Source organism: Sarcophilus harrisii, chromosome 1, assembly GCF_902635505.1.
Source record: "Sarcophilus harrisii chromosome 1, mSarHar1.11, whole genome shotgun sequence".
In the NCBI taxonomy this organism is placed as follows: Eukaryota; Metazoa; Chordata; class Mammalia; order Dasyuromorphia; family Dasyuridae; genus Sarcophilus; species Sarcophilus harrisii.
In genome coordinates, this window is record NC_045426.1 from 364,829,163 (window position 1) to 364,852,215 (window position 23,053).

The following is a 23,053-nucleotide window of genomic DNA, read 5'->3' on the forward strand; positions in this document are numbered from 1 at the left end:
CCTCGACAAGTCTGAGAGGTAAACTATCCTATGTTCCTCTAATTTATTTATGATCTCGTTCTTTATGCCTAATCATGGACCCATTTTGATCTTATCTTGATATATGGTGTTGTGTTGGTCCATGCCTAATTTCTGCCAGTATATGCCATTTTAAAACATTAAAATAGTTTATTAGACATTAGTTGATACTATGAAGTAATAATAGCAATTAAAAATAGAAAAGCTTGGCTGACTACTTTCTTAGTCTGTTACTTGTATGGAATAAATCATTTTTACTGAAAAGTCCTTGGTTAATTGTTCTTACAAAACGAGGGAAGAGGAAATTGAAAAGAAAAAAAGTGACAAAACATTTTCTTTTCAGTATGTTTCACAAGAATTTCTACCCCTCCCCCCAAGTTTTAGTGCTAAACGTAGAGGATAAGAAAGTTGAATGCAATTTATGGAGTCAAGTAATCCTTTAGTCTCCCAACGTGGGATTTTTGGGGAGGTGGTGGGGATAAGTGGTGAAGAAATGGCATCAGAAAAAGGTAAGGAAGAATCTCCGAATACTATTCCTTGACTCTTAGCATTTTCATTCCTTGAATGACTATCATAACTTTATATCATCTACCATTTCCCCAATTTAGTAATGACAAAAGTGATAGAACATAAGTATAATCCTTATCTAGGATGTCCTCTCCAGAAGGATATTGACAGATCTTTGCTCTTAATGACCTGAGTTTAGATATGTCTTCAGACATTTATCACCCATGTGACCCTAGACAAGTCATTAATGTTGTTTGTCATAATTTTCTCAGTTGCAAAATGAGCTGGAGAAGGAAATAGCAAACCATTCCAGTGTCTTTGTCAAGAAAACCCCAAATGGGGTCATGAAGAGTTGGATATGACTGAACAGCAACAGAATTGTTAGGTTAAAAATTGGATTGGTTTTGAAAATCAACTGAGCTAAACATTCTCCTACATGTATATTTGGTTCTTTTTTGGTCACCAGGGTTAATGATCCATTTATTTAAAAAGACTTAAATATTTTTAACTGTAATCCTACACATTTGAAATTACAAGAGAATACTGAAATAATTGGGGAGTAATTCAGATTAGCTAATATATATATTATATCATATATATATATATATATATATATATATATATATATATAGTTACTGCGGACTCAGTCAAGAGGCTTTTGAAACTTAATCAAATTCATATAATGGATTGTAATATGGACTAACAAACAAAGAGCTTGTATCTTTAAAAGGAAAACAAGCAACCCTAAAAAGCTCTTTTCTTCAATCTTTTATCAGCATCTCAATCAGGTTTCTTTGGGAAAAGAGATGGAAGATAGCATATATTAATAAAATAATGAAATAGAAAGAACTAGTGGCAGGTGATATAAAAGCAGTATGCTTACCAGAATATTATGTGATCTTTTTCTAAGGGATAATTCCTCCAAAGTGTTTTTATATTTGAACATCTTGAATTAGAACGTTTTCTGTTGATCTAGGTTTTTGCTTCTTTTGTTTTGCCATTGAGTATGGATCATTAATAAATTGCTTTTTCTTCTTGACATCTTTAACTGTTAACTTTAGTATTTTTCTCTTTAGGAGTTAGTAGTAAATGCCTCCTTTATAAATACTATCATTATGCATTAAAGTTTGGTTTAAATTGTATCATGGTCAAAGTAAAAGGTCTTTGATGCTTTATTTATCTTGAATCATAATTCTTTATGTTTGAAAACCTTCACAGTTTGGGGTAGCTAGGTAGCATGATGGTTTGAGTACTTGATTTAGAGTTAGGAAGACCTGAATTCAGATATGGCTTCAGACATTTATCAGCTGTGTGACCCTGGACAAATCATTTAATATTGTTTGCTTCAATTATCTTATTTGTAAAATAAGTTGGAGATGGAAATAGCAAACCATTCCAGTATCTTTGTCAAGAAAACTCCAAATGGGGTCATGAAGAGTTGGATATGACTGAAATGACTGAACAACAGTTTTTTAAAAACAAATAAATCTTAAGGCTCTCCTTATCATGTCTTTGTATCAGTCTTTAAAATGTATGTGTTCCAAATCAAGTTTTATCTTAATCATATTTAAACTTCTTGTTATTGTTATTTGAATAGAATTTTCTTCCCTATTTAGTTAGCAAGCATCTTTTAAGAGCCTAATATGCATTGAGTGCATGGTAAGGTAAAAAAAAGTACAATATTTGTTTTAAAGAAACTATTCTATTTATAGAGAAAATATACATTGATAAGTACATGTAGAATAAATATCTGATTGTAAGGCTCTAGAAGTTAGAAGAAGCAGAAAAAACTTCATGTAGAGGGTAGTGTTTGAACTTCGTCTTGAAGACAGCGAGGAACTCTGTAAAATGGAGGTGAGAAGGAAGTGCATTCTAGGATGGGGTCAAGTGAAAAAACAAATGAGAGAGAGGTTATCAAATGTGTGAAACAGAGAGAAGGCCAACTTTGACTGTATCATGTCCAGAAAAAGAAAAATAATATAAACAAATCTAGAAAGATTGGTTGGAACCAGGTTCTGAAAGGCTTTTAAATGGCAGCCAGAATTAGTATTTTATTCAGCAATCAAAAGGAATCACTGGAATTTATTGAAAAGGGGAGTGACATAGTCACACTTAGCCCTTCAGAAACATCACTTAGGCAGCTATACAGAAGCTGGATTTGTGTGGGGAGACATTTAAAGCACTAAGATCAATTAGGAGGCGTTTATAATAGTTCAAGCAAGAAGAAGATACAAAAAAATTGTTGACTTCATGTGTTGCATGAAAGGGACAGATGTGAGAGATGTTGTGGAAATGGAAAAAGTGGTCTGATTTGTCAGATAAGAAAGAAAATTTAGTTGAGGTTGATGCTAAGGTTAGAAATCTAGGAGATTGGAGTAATGCTAATGCCCTTGACATAAATGGGGAAATTTAATAAAGGGTGAGTTTTTCAAAAAAAATTTTTAGTTTGCTTTTGGAAATGTTGAATTTGAAAGAGCCATAGGACATTTCACTTTGAAATGTATTCCATATATAGTTGAGTATGAAAGACCAGTTCTCAGATTTGTTGGGTAGAAATCTTTAGTGTTCTGCTTTGGGTAGGTAGGTGGTAGTGGATAGAACATAGGCATGCTGTCAGAAAAACTTGAATACAGATATAGCTTCAGACACTTATATGTGTGATCTTGGGCTAGTCATTCAGTCTGGTTTCCCTCTATTTCCTCATTTGTAAAATGAACCAGAAAAGGAAATTAAAGATTATTAATAATTTTGGAAATGGTGGGTTCAATTGAATGATGAGAAATCAGATTATGAAAGGGTTGAGAAGTTGAATGAAAAGGAAAATGTTGGTTGATTAGTTGTTGTTCTTCATTCTTCAAGAGGACCAAAACAACTTCACTATGTTGAGGTCAAGAAGGTGCAGTGTGTTAGACCAATACAGCTTAGAATGCTCTATCACAAGTTGGATGCAAGTAATTCATGTGAAACTTTTGGAGTAGAGATGTCTCTAAATTTGCACCTTTCATGTTTCTTTTGAGTTATTGCAATTTTATTTTGCTCATAGAGCATACCACCTTTAATGTTAGCATGCCATGCTTGGTTGTCTTCCATGCTATCACAGTATCTTCCATGTCTCACAAGTGGTTCCAAAATTCTTCAAAGAAACCTTGAGAATATCGTATAGTGTCCTTACGTTACTTTTTTTGACCTTTGTGTGGTGCTTGCCTTATGTGAGTTCTCTATAAAATAGTTGTATAGATAAATGTATATGGAGTGGACAGCCCATCAGAGTTATATGCTCTCTATAGTAGAGTTTGAATGCTTGATAGTTTTGCTCAAGAAAAGACCTCAAAGTGGATTTCTTCGACAAAGAGATCTAACTCAGTTTCAATTGATCAAGGATGGACAGAAGCAGCTACACCCAAAGAAAGAACATTGGGAAATGAATGTAAACTGCTTGCATTTTTGTTTTTCTTCCTAGGTTATTTATACCTTCTGAATCCAATTCTCCCCGTGCAACAAGAGAACTGTTTGATTCTGCACACATATATTGTATCTAAGATACACTGTAACCTATTTAACATGTATAGGACTGCTTGCCATCAGGGGGAGGTGGTGGAGGGAGGGAGGGGAAAAATTGGAACAGAAATGAGTGCAAAGGATAATATTGTAAAAAATTATCCTGGCTTGGGTTCTGTAAGTAAGTAAGTAAGTAAATAAATAAATGAATGAATAAATGAATAAGTAAATAAAGGGAGGGGAAAAATCGGAACAGAAATGAGTGCAAAGGATAATGTTGTAAAAAATTATCCTGGCTTGGGCTCTGTGAATGAATGAATGAATGAATAAATAAATAAATAGAAAAAAAAAGAAAAGACCTCAGTGTCCATACCTTATCTTATCAAGTAATCTTCAGAATCTTCTTAACTTTAGTACAAATGGAAGCAGTTTAGTTTCTTGGCATGGTGCTGGTAGAGTGTCTGTGTTTCATAGGCATATGACTATGAGGTTGGCATAAAGATACTATAAATCTTTGTTTGGTAGGCAACCTTATACCGCTTTTTTCCCCACACTGTCCCTTGAAGCCTCCCTAATGTTGAGGTAGCTATGGCAATGTGTGAATCAACCAAGTCATCTATGTGTACATACATGGATCATAGTATATGCCAAAGTAAGTGAACTTAGCCACAGCATTAAAATTTTTCTCCATTTGCTGTAATTATTGGTTCCATGTATGGATGGTGTGGTGCTTGCTGTTGGGGAGCCTGTTTTCTTGGTATTAATCATTAGGCCAAAATTAGCACAGGCAGCAGAGAATCAATTCTACTTTGTTCTATCTCAGTCTCAGAGGCTGCATTGAGTGCACCAACATCTGTGAACAAAAAAAGTCACACGTGAACTCTTTCTTCACTTTAGTTTTGATTTATAGTCTTTTCAAGTTAAATAATTTGCCTTCAGTGTGGTAGCTGACCTTGATGCCATTTTCATTCTTATTGAAGGGGTCTGTCAACATTGCTGAATACATCATGCTAAAGCACATAGGAATAAGCACAGTTCTGCTTCACTCTGTTGGTTCCTGGGAAAGTATGAGAGCATCATCTCTTATCTAGAACCTATACAAGTGTACTGTCATAAAAATAACATACAGGCAGCCCTCTTTGTAGTGGCCAGAAACTGGAAACTGAGTGGATGCCCATCAATTGGAGAATGGCTAAATAAATTGTGGTATATGAATGTTATGGAATATTATTATTCTGTAAGAAATGACCAGCAGGATAATTTCAGAAAGGCCTGGAGAGACTTACATGAACTGATGCTGAGTGAAATGAGCAGGACCAGGTGATCATTATACTTCAACAACAACACTATATGATGGTCAATTCTGATGGACGTGGCCATCTTCAACAATGAGATGAACCAAATCAGTTCCAGTAGAGCAATAATGAACTGAACCAGCTACACCCAGCGAAAGAACTCTGGGAGATGACTATGAACCACTACATAGAATTTCCAATCCCTCTATTTTTGTCCGCCTGCATTTTTGATTTTCTTCACAGGCTAATTGTATACCATTTCAAAGTCCGACTCTTTTTGAACAGCAAATTAACTGTTTGGACATGTATACATACATTGTATTTAACTTATACTTTAGCATATTTAACATGCATTGGTCAACCTGCCATCTGGGGGAAGTGATGGGGGGAAGGAGGGAAAAAGTTGGAACAAAAGGATTTGCAACTGTCAATGCTGAAAAATTACTTATGCATATATCTTGTAAATAAAAAGCTATAATAATAATAATAATAATAATAAAAAAGAAAAATAACATACAATACTGATGAGTTTCTCTAAGCAACCACATTTTGCCATGATTTTCCACAAGCCCTCATGATTGACAATATCAAAGACCTTGACCAAATTAACAAATGTTGTGTGTAAACCTCTGTTTTGTCCCTGGTATTTCTTTGGTGTTATTGAACTACAAACACTATATTGACCATTCCTCAACTCTTTCTTGAAGCCACTCTCACTTTTGGGTGGACATCCATCTTCGAGGTGAAGAAGTAGCCTCCTAATGAGGACTCTGGCATAAATCTTGCCAGCAGTAATTAAGAGAGAATGTCACAGGACAACCCATATCCTTTTCCTTTATAGAGATGGATGATGGAGTCATCCTTGAACTTCTGAGGGATGACCTCCTCTTGCTCTAAAACCCAGAAAATTAGTTCACCTTTTGTGTGAGCAGTGGACCCTTTACCTTGTAAAATTGCAGCTGGAATAGAATCAGCATCAGACACTTTGCCTCATGAGAGAAACCTAATGTCTTTCAAAAACTTTTCTTCAGGTGGAAATTTGGCTAGAGAGAGGTGGATTTCAATCTGAGGTATAGAATCAATAATTTTAGTATGGATTGATCATGGTTTGTTAGAACACTATGGAAGTGGGGCAGCTAGGTGGCACAGTGGATAGAGTACCAGCATCGAAGTCGGGAGGACCTGAGTTCGAATTTGACCTCAGGCACTTAACACTTCCTAGTTGTGTGACCCTGGGCAAGTCACTTAACCTTAATTCCCTTAGCAAAAAAAAAAAATATTATGGAAGTGTTTAGAACATCTCTCCAGGATCATGTCCTTATCGGTAATCAGTGTGACACTTGACTTTTGATGGCGTTAAATGCTGCTGCCTTAGAGATGGATAGATTTGGCCTGCTGGCCTGCTGCTCGTTTTTCATTTAGGAGGTTCCGAATTTCCCCATCATTTTCGTCAAACCAATCTTGGTGTTTGCCAGTACTCTTGCTGCCTAGACGAATAAATGTGATGCTGTGTACCAAACTTCTGAAAGCTGCCCACTCCTTTTCTGCTCCACTGTTGCCAACTATGTGTTGGCTCAGCTTTCCCTCTCAAGTTAGCAATGAGCAATTCATGCTGGGAGGAGTACTCTACTCTGTTGACATTGTTTCGGTAGTCGTCTTGCCTTAGGACTGCTACTGCTTTTGTTGAATGTGAATGTAGCTTGGAGAGGATAAGTCTATGATCAGTCCAGTGCTCTATGCCATACTTCCCCTTCTTCACTTTCAGATCCTATTTGTCTTTTGTCCTCACAATAACAGTGTGTTAAATCCTAGTGTTTGCTGCAAGGATGCATCCATGAAATTTTTGTGCACTTAAGTAAATCAAAGACAGTGTTAGTCATGAGACACAGAAATTTTCAGTAGTAAGTGACTGATGCTGTTTGTGATTCCATTCCTCTCAATGATTCCCTGCCATATCTGATAGTTTTTACTTGCCCTGGTGTTAAAGTTACCCATAATTATAAACTTGTCTTCTTTTGGCACATAGGTGAAGGGGGATTTCTTTGACTTCATTAAGGTTTGATGGGATGGGAGCATACACAGTGATGATGTTTGCGTGGTGCTTTCAAGCAAGTGGGATTGTCATGAGCCTTTTATTCTGTCCGTTTGGGAGGCATATAAACTTGGGAATTGCCTAGATTAGCTTTGATTGCAAACTTGTTGCCTAGATTAGTTTTAATTGCAAAACCTATGCCAATCTTGTGGTACTCACTCTACCACTGCAACCACTCCAGAAAAACATATCCAGTTCTGACTTCAGTAAGCTAGTTTTCATCTGCAAGCCTTGTTTCACTAAAGGGTGCTATTTGGATTAATAACTGCTGAGTTCTCTCACAACATGGGTTGTTCATCTTTTGGGGTCTACTGAATTTCTCATGTACTGATGGTGAGTGGAATTATCTTCACAAAATTTTTTGTATATTTTTGTGTTTTGACTGCAGGATGGAATGTGCTGCCTATTAACAGTAAGCAAGTCAGGGATGGATAAATCATACAATTTTTAGAGCCTTTTTTCTAGTCTTTTGCTCATGGCAGGAAGTCAGCAGTGTGGTCCTTAAAAAAGTGCTCAGACATCCAGCGTTCACCTGCTACTTCAGTTTAGTGAGATGGTGATCTTATGGCTTGGGCTACCTGTGTACAGGGTTGTGACTACAGTTTCCAGTGCAAAAACACTTGTGGCTTCATCACTTGCCTGTTGTCATAGGTAAAAATGGTATAGGTGATGTCTTTTGAATCACACATATCTTGGATTTAAGTGATGCAGAATTGTACAAAGTCATCAGCATCACTTTCTCTTCCAGTGTCAAGTTCAGTGGCAAAACAAAAGTCAAGGCAGCTGGTGATGACTCAAGATACAGTGAAAGACCTTGAATCTTCAGTGTCTAACAAAACTCTTAAGTGCTCTTCAGCACCTGCTTCTGTCACCTTCATGACTCTTGGAACAAATTGTTCTTATCCTTCCATTCTGCTGGTTGAAGTCTTTGCATGCTTGGAATAGATACCCTCTAACTCATTAGAGGTTTGAAACCTCTGGATTACTCTCAACCTGGTTTAGTCCATCTGTTGAATGGTTTACTAAGATGTGGTCACTGTGTGTGTGTTACAGCTTTTTGGAGCCACAGGTGAAAGTGAGTTGAATCAGATACACACCATAAGTACAAAGCTTGCCAGAAAAGGGCTTGGATACCCCTCACATCAGAGGTACTTAGTCTTCTCTTAATTCCCCTATATTAATTAAATGAAGCAAAGAGAGTGAATAGTTTGGAATATGACTGAGAGAATTGGGTTTTTTGTTTGTTTGTTTGTTTGGTTTATTTGTTTGATTCAAAAGATTTGGCATATTCAAAGGAATCAAGGCATGTTTTTGAAGGGGGTGGGGAATTGGGGTCAGGTACAGCTTGAATCTAAAACTAGGAATTTATTCAATATTGCTAATTTTTACCTTGACTTTTATTTACTGAGTCCCATTCTGGTTTCTATTTATGTGATAAAAACTTTAGAGGTAGAAGAGACATTTCAGCTCATCTGACCCAATCTCCTCATTTTAAAATTGAGTGACCTAGAAAAAGTAATTGATTTATAGGTAGTAAACTTTGCAACTCCTATTTTCTGACTCCAAATATTGTATTCTTTTTGCTTTCCTATGCTGCCTCATTACATTTTATTTATCAGTATACTTACGACATATTTTTCAAACTTGTTCTTTTTTTATCCCTTTGTTAGTGAGGCTTTGTTGTTAGTGTTTTTGAAAGCTGGAAAAGATGATAATTTCTTTGTTCCAGGAATAATTTGAAATAGCATCATCCCCAAACTCCTTTGTTTATATAAAATCATAAAATTAAAAACTGAAAGGAACTTTGGAGAGAATATCTAATCCAGTAATCTTACTTTATATAAATTAGAAAATTGGAGCCCAGGGAAGTAGTAAATAGCAGGGGTAGCTAGAGTTATCAGTATCTTCCACATATTCTTCTCTTCTGTTTTGTTTTCATGAGGTAATTGGGGTGAAGTGACTTATCCAGGATCACACAACTAGTAGAGTTGTCTAAGATTGGATTTGAGCTCAGATTCTCCTGACTTCAGGACCGGTGCTCTATCCACTGTGCCATCTAGCTACCCCTTTTACATATATTTACAAAAACAAAGGATACCATTTTTAAACTTTGATTTTTGCGTTTCAGACTTGAATGCATGGTCTTAGAATTCAGTTTAAAGGTTAAGATATGAACTACAAAATAGAGTGTATGCAATAAATGTTTAATAAACCCTTTAGTGAATGAATGCATTCATGATACCATATCTTTTAGAAGGTTCTTTTTTCCCCAGTTTGTTAACTAGCTATCTTTGATAATGATGAACAGCTAGGTGATGCAGTGGAATGAGCCTGGAGTCAGGAAGACTCATCTTTGATCACAGACACTTAATAGCTGTGTAACTCTGGGAAAGTAATTTTACTTTGTTTCAGTTAACTCATCTGTAAGATGGAGAAGGAAATGGCAAACCACTCCATTGTCTTTGCCAGGAAAACTCTAAATGGTCCCAAGAACTGGACATGACTGAAGTGACTGGACACCAATACCAGCTATGTAATTTCTATGCAGGAACAAAGAGAAACAAGTGATACAGAAGCAAAAACTGTTAGCAAACTTCATGGTGTCTAAGATGACTTTTTCTTGGGCAGGTACTTTATGTACTCCCTAAATCAGGGAAAATTCAAGAAAAGTAATAACATGTACTATAGTACTTCTATAATAATATAGACCTTAGGATGTGGTAATCAACTCTAGTATTCAACTTAGAAATTTAAATTTTAGCTAATAGAATTTTGGCTAATAATATCAACTATTTATTAAAATCATTGTGGAAAATAGAAGCCATTGTTGGAAACAGTGAAAAGGGCTAAATTTGGAGTCTAAGATGATCTTAGTTCAAGTCCTGCATTAGACATGCAAATCATTCACTTGAGAGGACCCCCAAGCAATTTTTAAGATTCTTAGGTGCAGAACAATTGCTAATTATCAGAAAGTTCTCTTAGTGTCAGTTACTCACACCAATGAAATCATATCACACTAGTCCATAAAGATATTTGTGAATTGTTCCGACCTTCTGGAAAGCAATTTAAAGTTGTCTGCAGGACTGACTAAAATGACCATAACCTTTGATCTATCTATGCTACCACTAGACCTATACCCCTGAAAGATTAAAGAGGAAAAGGAGCCATATATACAAAAATTTATATAACAGCTCTTTTCCTAGCAGCCAAAAACTGTAAACTAAAGGAGTATTCACATTTTGGGAAATGGCTAAAAAAGTTATGGCATATAAATGTTACGACATGTTATTGTGTCACAAGAAATTATAAAATAGAGTTTAGGAGGAAATTGGAAAGACCTTTCTGAATCTGAAGGTTGAAGTGATCAGAAATAGAAAAATTTATGCAACAATAAAATTAAAGAGAAAAACAACCTTGAAATATTTTAGAACTTTGATGAGTGCAATGGTAGTAACCACGACTTCAGAGGATTAAAGATAAACATACCACTCACTTTTTTCCAGGGTCCAGTATTGGACTTAAAATGCAGGAATGAGACATATATTTTTGGAATGTGCACTGTGGACATTTATTTTTACTGGACTATGCATGTTAGGGTTTTTAAAAATTGTGGGGGGGCATGGGAAGCAGTAGAAAGAAGGAATAATAAATGTAAAAACATTTTTTAAAAAATCAAAAGTATTTGGAGATTTTCTGCATGTTGGTTGTGATTAGTTAGAACTTAGATGGGTTTTACCTTTGTCTATTTGTTAGTCTTTTATTGTATTGTGATTTTTTTTTTTTTAAGTACATTCTGGGTTTCCAGATCTCTATCAAGTCTCCTTTGGAACCATCATAAACTTACTAGGTTTGTTTTTTCAAATGAGAATTAAAAGTTTTAACAGCATTGGGATTGGGGGGCAGAGTCTGTGGTTTGCTGATCCTATTTCCAAGATTGCTTGCACTTTTAAAGTTCGGTTCTATTGTTCCCTAGAAGCCTACATTTATATATTAGCAACAATCTTACTCAAAGAACTCACCAAGTTTGTTGGCAAAGAATATCTACCAAAAGTTATGTCTCTTAAGAAATCCAGTTCTTTTAAGCCTTGCATTTAACATACATTTCACGATGATGAATATGTTCTCTAGAGTTTCCTCTGCAATTCGTCTAATCAAAGCACCATTTCCTAAAGTAATTTAAATAAACAAAACCCATCATCATTTTCCATTAGTCTCATCTTAGATATGCTGAAATTCACAGAAGACTGAGATTTTATGATTAATTCTAGCTTTATCTCTGTCTTAAAGCAAAATTATATTTAGATCATCTTAAACAGAATCTCTCCTACTTTTAAATACTTCATGTCTGGTTTAGGTGAACTAGCCAAGATGGCAGAGTAGTAGCAAGAAGTACAGTTAAGTTTTTTTTTGTTTTTGTTTTTCAGCTTCTGCACAACAATCTAGAAAATGTATACCAGACTAAGTGCTAATCAGTAAATTCCTTGGGGGAGCCCAGGTCAACTTGGAATAAGATTGAGCCAGGAATAACTACGTGGACTCTTTTACCATGGGGACTCAAAAAAGGGCTTGTGTGCACCTGAGCTATGAGTGATTCCGGCCCTGTGTAGAGAGACTAATCTTTTCTTTTCTTTTCTTTTCTTTCTTTTTTTTTTTTTTTTTTTTTTTTTTATGTTTACTTATTTATTTTTATTATTATAGTTTTTTATTTACAAGGTATATGTATGAGTAATTTTTCAGCTTTGACAATTGCAAAACCTTTTGTTCCAATTTTTCCCCTCCTCCCCCCTGCCGACTCGCCCCCCAGATGGCAGGTAGACCAATACATGTTAAATATGTTAAAGTATATGTTAAATACGATATATGTATATATAGACATAAAGTTATTTTGCTGCAAAAGAAGAATTGGACTTTGAAATAATGTACAATTAGCCTGTGAAGGAAATCAAAAATGCAAGTGGACAAAAACAGAGGAATTGGAAATGCTATGTAGTGGTTCACACTCATTTCCCAGAGTTCTTTCGCTAGGTATAGCTGGTTCCATTCATTACTGCTCTATTGGAACTGATTTGGTTCATCTCATTGTTGAAGAGGGCCATGTCCATCAGAACTGATTGTCATATATATTGTTGTTGAAGTATATAATGATCTCCTGGTCCTGCTCATTTCATTCAGCATCAGTTCGTGTAAGTCTCTCCAGGCCTTTCTGAAATCATCCTGTGGGTCATTTCTTACAGAACAATAATATATCCACTCAGTTTCCAGTTTTTGGCCACTACAAAGAGGGCTGCCACAAACATTCTTGCACATGTAGGTCCTTTCCCTTCTTTAAGATCGCTTTGGGATATAAGCCCAGTAGTAACACTGCTGGATCAAAGGGTATGCACAGTTTGATAACTTTATGAGCATAGTTCCAAATCGCTCTCCAGAATGGTTGGATATATTCACAATTCCACCAACAATGTATAGTGGGACTAATCTTTTCTAGAAATAGATCCTAACTAACTAGCAGCTCTGTTCTTACCATCTAGTCCATGATGGATCCAGGGTGACCTGGTGAGACTTGTGCCTAGAGGAGATGTGACTCTCATTCCAAGAACTAAGTGGTTTCAACCATTGAAATAGATCATTTCAGCTTATTGATTGTGGCTGAGTCCAGCAGCTAGCTGTTTACTGTAAGTTCAGTCATGAATATGTTGTTCATATACATATCCAGGTCGGGAATTTTCAGGGATCAAAATAAAAAGGCAGTGATCAAACAAACTGTGCCTGGATCTGACCACTTTGGGAGCACTGAAAGGTTGCAGGTTCCCAGCCTGAACACTTCCTTGGGATCCTGAAATGTACAACATAATTCAAGAATGCACTTTGAGATCCTCCCAGACTTTTCTTCCAGAAGTATTCAGTTTGCTATCCTTATTATAAAGTCTGAAGCCAGGATGTATAAGCAAATAACAACAAAATGTTGTTCAATTAGAACTTCTGAAGAATGTGAAGAAAGAGTTTTTTGTTTGTTTGGTTTGGTTTGGTTTTTAAGTTAAAATTATTTTTTAGAGAAAAATCTTGGAAAAGAAATAGAAGAGTTGGAATGTAATTAATGGCTTGGCACAAGTACTCCTTACTCATCCTTACTCAAAAAAATAGATGCGCTGAAAATTGGAATGGACAAATAGAAACTTCATGAGACAGGACATATTAAAAATCCAAAGATTGTGTGAAAACTAGAAGAAATCTAAGATATCTTGTAGCAGGGAATAACTTACTTGAAAAATGGATCAAGAGATCATTCAAGAATCACTGGACTTCTTGATTAATGATCAAATCATTGAACTGAGTAATAAATAATTGACATATTTCAAGAAATCATAAAAGAAAGTTGCCCAGATATCTTAGAACCAGAAGGCAATGTGAAAATAGAATCCATCAAGTCATCTTCTGAAAGAAACTCTAAAATAAAAATTACTAGAAATGGAATAGCCAAAATACAGCGGTTCCAGATCAAAGACATAATACTGTAAGTAGCCAGAAAGAATTCAAATACAAGGAGTCACAATCAAAATCATGGATGATTTAATAGCCATGACTTTTAAGGAACTAGAGGACTTGGAATGCAATATTCTAAAAGGAAAGATACATACATAGGCTTACAGTGAAGAATCATTTACCTGGCAAAACTGAATATAGTACTACTATAGGGGGAAAAACAGAACTTAACTGAAATTCAATAAGGTATTCCTGATAAAAAGGCCAGAGCTGCATAGAAATTGGAATACAAAAAACAGAAACAAACAGATAAATGTTAATGAGCAGTCATAAAACTCAACAAAAATAAACTCTCTCCCTCTCTCTCCCCCTTTCTCCCTCTCTCTCCTCTCTTTCTATATATGTATGTGTGTGTGTGTGTATGTGTGTATATATATATATACATACATATGTAGATATAGATATAAAATTCTGATGTGGGGAATTTTGATATATGTTTTCACCTCTGAACCCTAGCATCTATAAAGATCATAGTAAATGTCTAATAAGAGAGCCTGAAAATAGTTTTGTTGTTTTAATGATGATCTTAAAAGACCAAAGAGAGGAGAGGGGAAGGAAGTGAGAGAAGTTATAGAATCAGGCTATACAATTGCAAGATTATAATAATAACGGAGCAAAGGTATTGGAAGAAAGCAAATTTGTTAAAGGAGGGAACAATACATGCAAATAAATAATATCTACTCAGTAGCAACAGAAGAGAAAGGATTGAGGGAATTAAGAGGGAGGTCAGGAACATTGATGTTGAGCAAACTTTTCTATTCACCATTCTCTTCTTTATAAGAAAAGTATATGAGAAGAAAATGAAAGGAAATAGAAAATTAACTCATAACTATGAAGGTGAATGGCATAAGCTTATCAAACAGGAAAAGTGAATCATGGATTATAAAACAGAATGCAACAAAGTAACTTATTCACCAGAAATACTATTGCAACAAAAATTTGCTCCATTAAAAATAAGGGACTGAAACAAAGTTTGTTAAATTTCAAATGAATTGAAAAAAGATTGAGATAGCAATTTGATCTTAAACAAGACAAAATAAAACTAAATGTAATTGAAATAAACAGGGAAACCACTTGTTGAAAGGTTCCATGAACAATGAATTAATATCAATGCTAAATATATGGAAGCAAATGCATACTATGTAAATACATAAAGAAAATGAAAAAGATAGTAAAACTATAATAATGTAACACACCTTAGTTTATTCTCTGTCAGACAGATGAATCTAGTAAAATTTTTAAAAAATAGCAGAAATTAAGGAACTGAATGGAATTTTTATATAATAGACCAGGCAATTATTGAATTATTGCATTATTGAATAAATGTGATAAAAATTTCATCTAACCCTAGTCGTCTTTATGTTGATTTCCATTCTGGCATCTTTTCCTGCCTGTTGGACATCTGAACTCAATATGTCCATTATCTTTCCTGGCCAAACCTCTTCTCTTTCTACCTCCTGTTTACTGAGAGAGACGTTGTCACTCACTTGCTACATCCAAATCATTGTCAAGTCCTACTATTTCTACCTTCAATATCTCTTGTATGTGTCTGATACTACATCCCAGTAAAAGCCCTTATCATTTCCACCTAGAATTTTGTAATAGCTTCATATTTGGTCTTTCTTTTTCAAAGTTTTCCCCATAATGTGTAAATATCTCTTATGTCTCTCTCATCAACTTTAATTTCTTTGTTTCCTTTCATTTTCAAATAGAAAATCCTGTTTGGATATAAAGCTCTCCATGTAACTTGGATCTTTTCTAGTCTTTTACCTTACCAACAACCTCCCTGCTCACCCCCACTCTGTTTTCTATCCTTAGAACAAAACACTTCATTTGCTAACTCTGGACCTTTTCACTTCTCTTCCTTTTTGTTTATATCTCCTAGCTTCCTTGGCTTCCTTAAAGTCCCAGCTCAAGTCTCACTTTCTGAAAGAATCCTTTTCAAGTGCTGCTAATGTTAGTGAGTTCTAAGATTATCTACAATGTTGTCTATATCCTATTGATACATAGCGGTTTATGTGTTTTCCCTCATTAGTTGTAAGCTCCTTTAAGGACAGCAACTATTTTTTGCTTTTCTTAATATCCTTTTTTAAAATTATTTTTTATTATTTACTATTTTTTAATTTAATAGAAAATAAAAAGACAAAAGTAAAATAAAACAAAACAAAGCAGAACATTGTCATGTGGCCAGCAGAATGTCAGGCAAGATTTAAAATATAACAATGAATTTCCAGTTTAAGAAAGGATATATAATAGTAAAAGATTATATTCATGTTTACTTCCTTATAAGTTGTTCTTTTGTTCTCTGCTGTGCACTTTTTTCACGTTTTTTTTCCTCTTTCATTTCCCCCACACACACACCTTCCCTAAGCAGGCTAGTTAAGCATAGCTATACTTAATAGATACATATACGCACAAATATAAACACATGTACATTATACACATGAGTGTACATTTATACCCATCCATAGACGGACACATACATACATATATCTATATATACATAAACATGCATGCATATCAACATATACTCAAACATATAAATATACATGCATTTATACAAATGTAAACATGCATCTAAAACAATATTAGTATGGCTGATAAATATTGAAAATTTTTTTCTCTTAATTCACTCTTTAAGCTTGACTTATATATTGTACACGTATTTATGTCTACTAGTTGTACTTTTTTTTTCCCCTAATAAATTTGACTTCTGATCTTTGTGGTAGTATTTATGTACATCTTCTCTTCTTTCCTCTCTCTGGTAAGTCTTCTATTTTAATTCTATTCCTTAACTTGTCTTGCTATTATTTTGGTTTTTGGTAAATTGATGGTGTGTGTGTATATATATATATATATATATATATATATATATATACACACACACACACACATACATATACACACACACACACAATGTTACCTATTAATCCATTCTCAATATGAGTAGGTTTTCAGAACTATGAACCTACCTTTCCCCTCTAATGCCTCTGTGTCTCATTTATATAAATCTTTAATTTTGAGCTACCCAATTCCTGATGTCAATAGTTAATTTATTGCATACATTTCTATGCATAAAACACAAATAATTTGTTCACGTTAAGTTCATTAAAATTAATCTAGAATATTGGCTCTTACATGTTAAATTTTCTGACATCAGGAATATATACCATGAATCTACCAAGAACCAAAATCTAAAAGAAATAGGGGGGGGGGGGAGAAGATAAAGGCAAAGGGAGATGCAAAGAGAGGGTGAAGAAGATAAGGGAGGTGTAGAGGAAGGTTAATAGCAAGGCAAGTTAAAGAATTTTGAAATTTGGCAATAATATTCCTATGTGTTTTTCACAAAGTTATGTCAAGGTTCATTTTTTGGCCACAGTTTGCAGGTAGTGCAATTCTTATTTTTTTCTCTTGATCTGTTCTCTAGATCTGTTGTTTTTCTTATAAGATGTTTCATATTCTGTTCTATTTTTTTCATTTTTTATATTGTTTTGTTATTTCTTGGTCTCTTATAGATTCACTGACTTCCCCTTACCCAATTCTATTTTTTCAAAGAGTTATTTTCGTCTTTTTCTATATCTCCTTTTCTAATTGGTTACCTTTTCATAATCTTCTTGGGTTTTTTGAATTTTTTTTCCTGTTTTTCTTCAATGTCTCTCATTTGATTTTGAAATTCCTATTTGAGTTCTCTTTGGGGTTGAAGCTTTTTTTTACTTCAGTATTCTCTGAAGATGAAACTCAGTCTTCCCTATTTCCATAGTAAGTTTCAGTGATTGGGTGGTTCTTTGCCGATTCGTTTTTTTTTTTTTTTTTTTTATAATTGTACGGGGGTGGGGGGTGCCTCTGCCTTCATTTCAACTCTCCCCTCTGACCTGGAATCTCAAACCAATAGCTTATCCCTTCTGCATATGCTGGTACCAGCGATGCCCCTATTCCTCTGCTTCTACACTCACTAGCTGTGCTGGTTTCTTCTCACCCAGGACCCAACTCTGCAGCACAGCTGGGCCTGGTGTTTCTAATTAATGGAGGTTCACACAGTCTTCCTAGACTCAGACCTGGATTATACAAACAGTCCAAGAGGTGAAAGTTTCTGTGATTCCTGCTAAATTCAGCTTGCCTCCTGTTCACGCTTAGGTGCAAATTTTTTTTTTTTTTTTTTTTTTTTTTTTTTTTTTTTTTTTTTTTTTTGTGGGGGAATTCCGGAGAGCTTGAAATTTGCAATCTACTCCACCATCTTCCTAGAAGTTTCTCTTTTCTTACTATCCTTACAGCACAAAACCTGGCACATAGTAGGAGTTTCTTTGATAAGATATCAATCACTAAGCATTTTATTAAATTCTTATGAGATGCCAGCTAATGCAAAGAAATTTCATTTGTATTCTTTGTATTTTTTTGTATTATTTGTGCCTATCTAGTGCCTAATACTTAAATGCTTGTTAATTATTTTGTTGGACAAAGCAGTCCCTGCTCTTTGGGAATTTGCAATGTATCAGAGTTAAACAACCTATGTACAGAACCATATACAAATAAATAAAAGGTAAGGTAGAGCAAACATTAACATCTGGAGGACCGAGGAAAATGATTGTGTTTGGGATACTATGAGAGCTTTGGAGGAAACTAGAAATTCTAAGAGGCAGACATGAGAAAGACATATATTCCACATAAGCAGGCCAGTATTTGCAAAAGCATGGATACCAGAGATGGGATTTTATGTATGAAGAATAAGGGAGTACATTCCACATATGGGGGACAGTTTATGTAAGGGCATGGAGACGAGAGATGGAATTTCCTGTGTGAGAGGAATAACAAGGAAGCCAGTTTTGGTGAACATATAAAAGTAATCTAAAGATAGGTCATAAGGGGATTAAATGCCAAACAGGAGTTTGTATTTGATTCTACAAAGAACAAGGAGCCATTAGATCTTATTAATCAAGCAACTCACATGGTCAGACCTATATATTAGGAATAACAATTGGGAACTTTTAATATAAGTTGTTAATGTTCTTTGAAGTCCACATTTGTAAGACATTCCATATGTTCGCAATTTACTAAACAAGATAGTAATAGGTAATCTGTATATAATGCTTTAAGGTTTGCAATATGCTTTAATAATATTTTGTCTTCATAGCATCGTGAAGCAAGAAATGACACATACTGTGGTCTCTATTTTATGTATGAGGAAAATGTTTTAGAGGTATTGTGACTTGACTGTGGTCCACATTTAGATATCAGAGCTGGAATTTGAACTTGTGTTTTTGCTGACTTGAGGTATAATGCTCGTACCATTATACCATGAGGTTTCTCAAAGATGATTTTAGATTTTCTGGAACAACAAATAGTCATTTTTGAGTGAGGTCACCATCCCTGGAGAATTTCTGCTTATGGGAAGCAGACATACTTATCCATTGCTATTATAGTTGTTGCAAGGGACTGGGAAAGATTAAAAGTACATAAGGACTCTTACAACGTTATATATATGCTTTAGACATTAGGGAATAACAGTTGGCATTTACCAGGGTGTGAGTTGATAAAATAGCATTTGATAAACAGCATTTCTCATTGAATAAACTGGATTCTTGATGAAGAAGAATTGGGTTTTAAACAATGTTTAATAAAAGAGTTCATGTATTAATTTTGGCACAGGGTCAGAAGCAAGAATTCAGACTGTCAGGAATGTCATGGCAGGCTTAGGATACCCTTTGTAGTTTTTTTTGAAAATGAAGCGTCAAATAATAACCCAATTAGTTGAGCCTCTAGGATCTTAACTAGCCACTTTTCTGAATGCATTCCTCTTGCTTCCTTTTTATTAACTCATAATTGGCAATAAGATTTCCCTTAATTGATTGATACATTTCATTATATCTCTTATCTGATTCCACCCATTCCTATTATTTAAAAATTGGTTTTTGTTACTTGTTTTTTGAATAATATGGTAATTTTCTGAGTTACAGTTTTGGTAGGTTGTTTCCATTTTGAGAAGTGAGCTTGAAACTGTAGAAAGTCTTGATTTAGAAATAGCCTCAGTTAAGACTGTTATGAAAATTATTCTCTGTGATGTCTTTAAGTATATTTATGAAAAAATCTTCAGGTCTTACTGGTATTTGGTTTTTAGGTTCTTGGTGATTAACAAGCTAGGTGATTTAAAATATATTTGGTATAAACACTTCATTTTAAACTTTCAAGATAGACTTCTTCATTGGAATGTTTTGAAAAGTTGCTTTCTATTTGATTCTAGTGAATGGCATCAGCATACTTCTGAAAAATGAGTATCACTTACATTAGAGTACATTGAAATCCTTCACTGCAGAAATCGTAAGCTTTTTAGATTTCACTAATTAGGAAAAAAGTTGACATCTGCTTGGAAATCAGAAAAATTCTTATTAACAGTATATTAATAAAATGAAGTTCTTATATTAGGTTTGTTAACACAGCTATTATTCCATAGATGGAAATATTTCCTTTTCTAATGGACATTATAGCATTAACCTTGAGATTAACTTTGGTATTCACATTTTTAAAACATAATCATAATTTACCTTGAGTCACATGTTCCATTTTATTGGCTGCCTTCATGCAGAAAATATACTAAAATAGAATTAATATCAATAAATGTAGCAAAACACAGTATATTTTCTCTGTGAAGGGAGCATTCTGTACATTTTTTCATGTTTTACATCATGGTATTTTGAATAACCATGCTTCCATGTTCACATCAATTTTTTGTTTTTCAATTTATGCACAGCACTTGCTCTGAAATTTGGGGACTGAGTACACCAAATACGATAGATCAGTGGGATACAACAGGCCTTTACAGCTTCTCTGAACAAACCAGGTGAATATTCTGCCCTCTGTCGAATCATAGAGATCTTGTGGGTGGGGGTGGGTTTTTGGAGGCTCTATCCATAGTGGGATGCTTTGCATAATTTTATTAGGATGTTTCCTTTTATGTCAATTATATGGCATAGCATTTAAAACAATTGCTTGCCTGTAATTAAAGAATATTAAATGTTTTAGCTGATGTTTTGACCAATGAAATTCTAGTTCTGAAATACTTTTTAAAAGGAATGGGAAATTTGATAAATGCACACTCTTCAGTTTGAGGTTAGGTTATTACTCTAATATTCTACAGTAGGCCTGATCCTTATGAAGCATTTAAAAAAAAACAAACTGGTAATTGGCCAGTTTTTCTAAATTTAATTTAGTATTCTTTTTTATACTAATAGTGGGTAAAGTAATTTATAAAACCCCTTATATTACAGTTAATTCTGGGGGAACTAATTTTTATTTTTACCTTCTTTTCATCACCTTATCAGCTTTTTCAGCACATTGATGTTTGTCTTTTTTCATCTCATCACTATCATCATCTGCATTTATGTGTGAAATTATGCAGTATATGTTAATTTTCAAAAGAATTACAACTGTTAATTTACATTAGTTTAGGCTGCATTCACATTAATGTAGATATTTAACAAACTCGCACTCTGTAAAAATGTGCCTTCACAGTTCATTTTTGTGTTGATTCTCGTTTTTTTGTTTTTGTTTTTGTTTTTTACCACCTGCAGCACATGCAGATTGGATTGCTGTCAGGTTTGTTGACTAATAGCAGTAATATTTCCTAAATGTCCTTAAACAAAATCATTCATGATAGCAGCATAATCTTCTGAAGGCAGAAGTTGAGGATGAGTATCAAGTACAGATATGTATAATGTTATTTAATGAAACGTCATATTTTGTCTAAAGATTAACAGTTGTGTCATTCTATAAGACACATCTATTTCTACTAACTTAATTGTTTTTAACTAGTTCATTAAATAGGACACATCTTTCAAATCTATTTGTGCTGTACTATTTAGTGGAATTGAACTATTTGTCATTCTTTTTCATGTTATACTAATATAACCTACACTGAGTGAGCCCTTTTTTTAATATTTATTTAATTTCCTCCTTTTCTCCCTCCCTTCCATGATTTCCCCTCTCCCTCTCCACAGATCCCTTGATGGTCGTCTACAGGTATCTCATCGAAAAGGATTACCACATGTCATTTATTGCCGCTTGTGGCGCTGGCCAGATCTTCACAGTCACCATGAACTTAAAGCAATTGAAAACTGTGAATATGCTTTTAATCTTAAAAAGGATGAAGTTTGTGTAAACCCATACCATTACCAGAGAGTGGAGACTCCAGGTAGGAAGATTACTAATTGCTTTTTTATTGTTTTTGTATTAGAATTAAAAACATAAGATCGTAAGTCAAAACGTATTTATGCACTCATTATTTGGACTAATTTTAATGTTAAAAGGAGACTGCATACTGAACTAAATTCTGATGAATATAAATAAAGATGCCTAACTTGATAATCAGTTTTGTTTCATCATAGCTTGAATATGGTAATTTAAAACGTTTAGAATTTGTAGAAAAAAAATAATATTGTAAAATTATATAATTATATATTAAAATTATATAATATATACTTCTAAGAAAAACCTTGCTGTATGTAAAGAAAAACACTGAAAATAGGACTTTTATTTTAACTGAACTGGTTTACTTTTGTCTTAGAGGATTTATAGTATCCAAAAAATGTATAATATCCAAATACTAGTAAAGAACTTTTGAAAACCAATTAATGTCACATTTTGTATACAAGTATAAAGTAGTTGGCAGAATCTTTACTCTGCAGTGCTACATTTCTTCATATGTTAAATGTCATATTTTATAAGTTTAAATTGGCCTATTTAGTATTAATAAAATGACACTTGAGTTTTTCATACTTTATTATTGATATTTTAAATGTAACAATGTGAATTTCTTGAAACTTTTCAGTTTTGCCTCCTGTATTAGTGCCACGGCATACTGAGATTCTTACAGAACTACCCCCCTTGGATGATTATACTCATTCCATTCCAGAAAACACTAATTTCCCAGCCGGAATTGAGCCCCAGAGTAATTACATACCAGGTATTTATTGATTTTTTTTTTTTTTTTTTTTTTTTTTTTTTTTTAGTTCTCTTGAAACTCTTGTTTATGAAGTGATGTTTAATTCTTAATTGTGAAGTTTAGATTTATACATACACACTTATCTATTACTCAATTATAGGTTTAACTGGT

The 23,053-nt window shown here is 34.1% G+C and overlaps 1 protein-coding gene across 4 annotated transcripts in view; it reads left to right on the top strand.

Moving 5' to 3' along the window:
• Positions 1 to 23,053, top strand: part of SMAD2 (SMAD family member 2) — a 103,365-nt gene that overhangs the window by 42,522 nt on the left and 37,790 nt on the right. For 3 of the 4 annotated variants that reach the window (XM_031945973.1, XM_031945975.1, XM_031945974.1), the window contains exons 3-5: positions 20,693 to 20,782; positions 21,939 to 22,132; positions 22,769 to 22,903. In XM_031945973.1, coding sequence (XP_031801833.1) covers positions 20,693 to 20,782; positions 21,939 to 22,132; positions 22,769 to 22,903 — 419 coding nt within the window. The remainder of the gene's footprint in view (positions 1 to 20,692; positions 20,783 to 21,938; positions 22,133 to 22,768; positions 22,904 to 23,053) is intronic. The other variant, XM_031945976.1, reaches the window with a different exon arrangement.